At 38.2% G+C, this 7,252-nt stretch overlaps 1 protein-coding gene across 1 annotated transcript; it reads left to right on the top strand.

The window, feature by feature from the left end:
• Positions 1–628: 628 nt before the first annotated feature.
• LOC100942403 (protein FAM47A-like) lies at positions 629–1,906 on the top strand. The gene has a single exon (XM_003793756.1). It carries the CDS (start codon positions 629–631, stop codon positions 1,904–1,906), a length of 1,278 nt encoding a protein of 425 aa, XP_003793804.1.
• The last annotated feature ends 5,346 nt before the right edge of the window (positions 1,907–7,252 follow it).

The following is a 7,252-nucleotide window of genomic DNA, read 5'->3' as shown; positions in this document are numbered from 1 at the left end:
TCACCAAAGGAGAAATTAGAATGGCAAACACACATATGAACAGAAATTCAATACCACTAGACATTAGAAAGTGCAAATTAAAACCATAATGAGATACCACTAAGCCCAGGCAAAATTAAAATGACTAACCATACCAAGTTTGGGGGAGTATGTAGGAAAATCACAATGCTCCTACAGTGATTGACAAAATATAAAATAGTACAAAAACTTAGGAAAAGTTTGGTGGTTTCTTAAATATATTAAACATGAACGTATCATTTGACCTCCTGTTTGCACGCCTTGCTAAAGTTTACCCAAGAGAAACGAAAGTATACGTGCATACAAAGAAGTAAATATAAAAAGTTCACAGAAGCCTAATTTGTTATCATTCAAAGTAGGAAACAGCCCAAATGTCCACCCAAAGGCTTATATTTAAATAAATAGCATTGTATTCTTACAATGGGTGAGAAAATGAAAGCAGTGGCGGTTGGGCGTTCTGGAGAACGCTGATGCCTGGGAGAACCTGGACAACTGCCACCTGGGGAAGATCCCCGGCTGGGCTTGACTCGTGGTCTCCTAGCAACCGCAGAGGCTGCAAGAAAACAAACCACTGAAGTTCTGGTAGTGGCCAGGAGCCAGGGGCACCGTGATGGACCAGACAAAAGTATTTCGGCCGTGGGTGCTGCAGCCCATGCCTCTGGGCATGAACTGCAAGCCTTGGTACATCGACAAACTACCTTCCAAGTGTTTGGCAAAGCACAAGAACAGAATTACGAAGTGCCCCACTTCCCTGAACAGCCAGCAGTGGGTATTTGTAAAAAAAGGGCTGGACGACTTCAGAAAGAGCTGTCCGCCTGGTGAAGGTCTGATCACTCGTGGTCCCAAGGAGTCCTTTCTCCCCATGATTTCTCACAAAGGTCCCCGACCTGCCCCCAAAACGAGTCAGAGAAAGCTATCCAAGGACTTGAACCTGCTTTCCACACTCTCTGAAAGCCAGCTAGCACGGAAGGCGTTTGTAGAGGACATGGAAGCCCGCCTGACCCCACATCCCTTGGCCAGCTACCCGAATCTGGAAGATTTGCCTGCAGATCTCTTACCAAAGGTGCTGCAAGTGCTGGATTCTGAGAGGGAGCTGGAGGATACATGGGCTCATTGTGAAGGCAACAGGAAAAGAACCAGGGAACCCAGGAAGCTTTGTAAACATCCATCTAGCAAAGAATTCCTGGAACCTCCCACGATTCCCACGACTCCCGTGACCCATCCAGAATATTGGATTATGGAAGAAGAGATGTCATCCTCAAAGGATGAGCCCCCTGAGCCTCCTACGACTACATACGTTCCGAGCGGAATCCAAGACTTTTGCAAATGGGTTGATACTTTTGGAGATGGAGATTTGGGCATTGATGAAGAGTTCATTGTGAAACTATTTGAGGTTAAAACTGAAGACTACAAGACAGTCTATGAGGACCTACATAGGAAGAAGTTAAGCGACGTTTGTTCACACCTAAAGTTCAGCGTGGGGCTAAGTAAAATGGAGGAAATAAAATTCTCCATAGAGAAACTAGATACCGAGCGAAAACTCCAGAAACCACCAAACCCTTATAAACCAAAGTGGGTGAAGATGAGGTATGGAGCATGGTACCTGAAGCCTAAATTGTGGAAAAAGCTAATAAATGATGAACCTTTGATTGACCCCAAGGTCTTACTTGAAGCTGAAGCTAGGTTGTCTAAACCAGACATTCTTGACGACCTTTATGGCACAATTGCCTTTAAGGATTTCATTATGAGCAAGGGCTACAGGATGCCAGGCTTCCTTGAGAAATTATTTTGCCGAAAGGGATGGACTTATGACTCTGTTAAGACTCCTATTCCTCACATAGTAAAAACTTATTCCAGCCTAGGAGATGAGCCATCTGAAAATGATTAGGAGGTTTTCTGTTTACTGCTGAATTGAATATTACTCATTCTCATTTTAAACTTCGATACATGAGAAGCCAGGTCTTCTCAATTGGACATTTTTGACACCTTTATGGAACAATTCCTTTAAGGATTTCATTATAAGCAAGGACTACAGGATGTCAGAATTCCTTGAGAAGTTATTTCAATGAAAGGGTTGGACTCATGAATCTGTTAAGACTCTTATACCACACATAGTAAGTACTTATTATACAAGACATCCATCCGAAGAGGACTGATTAGGTGGTTTTCTATTTACTGCTGAATTGAATATTACTCGTTCTCATTTTAAACTTCAATACATGAGAACCCAGGTCTTCTTAACCGGACATTTTTGACGACCTTTATGGAACAATTGCCTTTTAGGATTTCATTATAAGCAAGGAGTACAGGATGCCAGAATTCCTTGAGAAGTTATTTCAACGAAAAGGATGGACTCATGAGTCTGTGAAGACTCCTGTACCACACATAGTAAATACTTATTCCATCCTATATGACGATCCATCTGAAGATGACTGATGAGGTGGTTTTCTATTTACTACTGAACTGAATATTACTCTCATTTTAAACTTCAGTACTTGTAAGAATTTGTGATGATTGCCCCACCAAACTTGTACAACTTTGATAACATTTGTAAATTCAATATCTAATGCTTATAAACATTTCTTAATGGCCTGTTTCAAGTTCATCAATATTTTATTGACTAGGAGATCAATATTCATACATACTTTACTCACTTTTTGCAGCATTGTAAATATTACAGTCATATCAATTATTTATCAAAATACATAAAACCAGAAATAAAACCATAACTATTCCTAAAAGAGGAATGATTTAGTGTTGTTACCCTACAACGTGAAATGGATCTCAAAATAACTGTGTTCAGGGAAAGGAGACATGTATAGCTCCACTTACATTAAATTTGTAATGAAATAATTAATGACAATTATTTTGTTAACTTAAAATTAAAATCTATAGCCAAAATAATGTTAACCTCCTTTCATGGTAAAGTAGTTATCTTCTCCTTTAGGATTCCATCAACCTCCACCCCCAATAAAACCAGTTTGAAAAATACTTATCAAAATTGTAGTTAAGGCTCTGCACCTGTAACTCAGTGGCTAGGGCACCAGCCACATACACTGGAGCTGGAGTGCTCGAATCCAGCCCGGGCCTGCCAAACAACAATGACAACTACAACCAAAACATAGCCTGGCATTGTGGCAGGCACCTATAGTCCCAGCTACTTGGGAGACTGAGGCAAGAGAATCGCTTAAGCCCAAAAGTTTGAGGTTGCTGTGAGCTGTGATGCTATGGCACTCTACCAAGGGTGACAAAATGAGACTCTGTCTCAAAAAAAAAAAAAAAAAAAAAAGAGAGGCTATAGCTAAAACTTGAGTTATGCCATTTTATCACATCTCTGAATTGAATGCATATAAATTTTCATCATATTCGTAAAAGTTCACTTTCCAAATTCAATAAACAGGTGCAGAATGGCAGGGAGCATCAAGTACCTGGCAAATTTTGTGTGCAAAATTTGTGAGCAAAGAGGCACAGTGATATAAAGTACCTTGACGTATGTATTCAAGTACAATTAAGATTTGCATTTTATGAATAGCAATTTAAAATTCGCTCATATGTATAAAATAAGAAATCAGATAGCTTTCTTACCTCTCTAAAAGAAAAGGGGAGAGGTACATTTTTAGCTGACAGGATTTGTAGTGCATATCTGAAGTGCATTTCTGCTTCCGGTGATGAAGTAATCCACCTGTAAGCGGAAGTAGATGTATCTCTTTCATTCTAGTAAGAAGGGACCTGTACCTGTTTATATACAGAGTCTCTGCTCGTAGTGAAGTTTTTCTGTAGGCATATCATGTGCCTAAAAACCCAAGTCTTTTTGATGTCATTTTGTAAGTCAGGGCCTAGAATTTCTTTCCAAATGTATCAACATAAACTTAGGTTCACATCACCACTGGATCTCATAGTATTTATGTACTGGTTTCCAACCCCGTCTCTCTTCTCTGTATGTTTTTGTAAAATACGAACTTGGTCAAATTTGCACCCTTGTTAATTCTTTTACTGTAATTAAAACTTACCTAGATATGGAAACACATACACACAAACACCCCATACTCCTGCATTGCATACTCCTGCATTACAGACTTCATTCAATTATGTTTTTCTTTTACCTCTATGTCTTTCTTCATGGCCTCTCTATTGTTGGAACTTCACTCAGGCCATGTGATCCTGTTTCAATGCTCTCCGGCTGAGACTAACTTTAGGGTTAGTTTTATTAAGATATTACATTTGTAGGAAAGGAAACTCAGTTTCCACTTGACCTTCTACTGAAGAACTTACTTTAATATCCTAAAGAAATGAGTCACTAATGGCTTCAAAATCTGGGAAATCTCAATACCTGTTTATTCAAGCCTCAAAGAGGCCAAGGTCATGTTGCATGTCTCAGTGTTACACCTATCCAGTTTCTGAAGGTCTCCACAGAATCCTTGTGCTTTGTGCAGCAGTGTTCACCCTTGCATGGTCAATGTTCAGTTCCTTGAAGCAAGAGACAGACCTGATTTTTCCACATTTTGGTTATGTCACCTTGCACTTCAGGGAGCATGTATCCTCATCTATAAAATGGACACAATATCACCATTCTCAGATTCTGGTGAGAATTAAAGATTTACTGTATATATATTCCTAATGCCGCAAAGCATCACAAAGGAAATACTCAACATATATTTGTGAAAGAAGAGGAGGGAGCCAGGAAGGAAGAAGAATACTAAAAGATAGAGCAGAAAGAAAGCAAGAAAAAAAAATTTTCGAGGGTGTTTATCCAGCAATAGCCTGCAACAAAATCTCACTCAACCTTAGTTGCAGCTTAAGATAAAAAAAGGCTGCTCACTTCAGCAACACGTACAAGTATACTAGAATTGAAATGAAAGAGTGTGTTTTCAAAATAAGAATCATGGGTTAAAGCCTTGTCTTGCTTATTGCTAATGGCTACTTCCAGTGAAATAAACTTTCCTCAGAGAAATTATGTAGGTCTCTCTGCACTGTAATTACGTACATTGGTATTAGTTGTCAAAACAACATGAACAGAAGCAGTGTTCGATTTATTTTGATTTTTTAAATACCAATTGGACTTCAAAAAATAACCTGAACCCAAATTAGTAGTTTTTAGAAGGAGTAGGAAATCAGGAGAGCCTGACATACAATTGTGTTAGCGTAGCCTCTTAAAGTTTTCAAAGCCCATTCATGTTCTTTGTATTGTTTTTTTTTCTTTTTAATGTTTACAACATAGAGCAACCAAAAAGCATTATTATTTTCATATTATAACTAAGAAATCTCCAGATACTAGAGTCAAGTGTGAAGTTCACAGTTGAAGTTTTCTAATTTCGTGTCTTATTTCCACATGAATGTTTGGTACTATCATTAACAATAAAATACTCTCCTGGAAATCTTGGGCCACAATCATTGAAACTAGGGTTAAAACATACACATCAAGGACTCTAATCAAAAAAATAAGAAAAAACACTACTTTCATTTTCTGAAGCCAGTTCTATCCCGCTCTTCCATCTTGCCTGGCATGGCAACCACAGGTTTGTCAGTGTGTGTCAGGAGCAGAGACAAATTCAGATCTGGAAAGATGCAAAAGCCATAAATTAAATAGAATTGCATTACATGGTCAGTGGAACCCCTACTATGCACTCCCAATCTGATCATTTAAGCAGAGGTTAAGGATGTTGTTCTCTTTTCAATCTATATTAGAGTAACTAAGGAATTGTTAGTGTGCATAACACAAAATAGGCCTTTGAAGAAGAAAAATATTAGTATCAGTCATTCAATAAATATTTGCATCATGAAGTTGACAACAGATGAAGGAATGGAAAGATAATAAAATAGCCACGCTTGCTGTTTAACATTCTACCAAAAGGGAAACCTGTAATTTCTTAGCTACTCTTCTTTTACTGCTTCTTTTTTTGCCCAAGATTACAGCACTTACCTTTTTGGATCTAATTGCATCCCATTAAAAAAAGAGAAACTATTCTATTCAATCTTGCCTAATTTGGGGACAAACTATGTGCAACAATCATGGTGAAAACAAGTACTGTGTAATTATTAAATATTGCTAACCAGGTTCATGAGGCTTATATTACATTTATTTTAAAGAATCTAGAAATAGGGCGGTGCCTGTGGCTCAGTGAGTAGGGTGCTGGCCCCATATACCGAGGGTGGTGGGTTCAAACCCGGCCCCGACCAAACTGCAATAAAAAATAGCCTAGCGTTGTGGTGGGTGCCCATAGTCCCAGATGCTTGGGAGGTTGAGGCAAGAGAATCGCCTGAGCCCAAGAGCTGGAGGTTGCTGTGCACTGTGATGCTGCAGCAGTCTACCGAGGGTGACGAAGTGAGACTCTATCTCTAAAAAAAAAAAAAGAATCTAGAAATAGTTATGCTGAGTTAAAGAAGCTAAGAAGATAGAGAACATACTGTATATTCTTTATTCAGGAAAGCCTGATATACAATTGTGTTAGTGTAGCTTCTTAAAGTTTTCAAAGCCCATTCATGTTCTTTGTATTATTTTTTCCCTTTTCGATGTTTACAACATGAAGAAATCAAAAAGCATTACTATCTTAAGGTCATCTTGTAACTAAGAAAACTCCAGATAACTTAAAATGCAAACCAATTGATAGTGTCAGAAAATAGGTAGCCCCAGAAGGGTCAGAGTTGGTGAGAGTGGAGGAAATAATTAATTAAATAGAGGCATGAGGAACCTTTGGGGTATAATGGATATATTCATTATTTTGAGTTTGGTGGTTTCACAGATAGATAGATATAGACATAGGTAGATAGATATATAACATGTGAAAATGCACCAACTATGTGAAGTTTATTTGACACCAACTATATGTTGGTAAAGCTGTTCTTAAAAGTATAAAATTTGTTTTAAATAAAGACTTGTTTTTCCACCGGTGATGTATTTGTCCATGTAACCCTCTATTTTAAGCCAACCATGGCCCTAATACCATAATAAACTGTAGTACAGTGTATTACAATACAAAAATAAAAACTTTAGAGAATTTGTCTATAGAAATATGTGGTTTAACAAGGACAGAGGAAATTATTTTTCATTTCTGAGAGCATGCAGGAAAGAATACTAAGTGCATGGTCTTTGGAACTAGGCAGAAATGAATTCGTATCACAGCACTCCCATGTTCTTATCCTATGACTACAGGTGAGTTGCCTCACAGAAGCTGTTTCCTCATCTTAAACATGGAGTGACACTACCTATTGCACTTGAATTTTTGAAGAGTATATG

The sequence above is a fragment of the Otolemur garnettii genome, unplaced genomic scaffold (assembly GCF_000181295.1).
Source record: "Otolemur garnettii isolate 467f Iridium unplaced genomic scaffold, OtoGar3 scaffold00072, whole genome shotgun sequence".
In the NCBI taxonomy this organism is placed as follows: domain Eukaryota; kingdom Metazoa; phylum Chordata; class Mammalia; order Primates; family Galagidae; genus Otolemur; species Otolemur garnettii.
The sequence above is the reverse complement of the archived record's forward strand: the minus strand, read 5'-3'. Positions and strand labels throughout refer to the sequence as shown.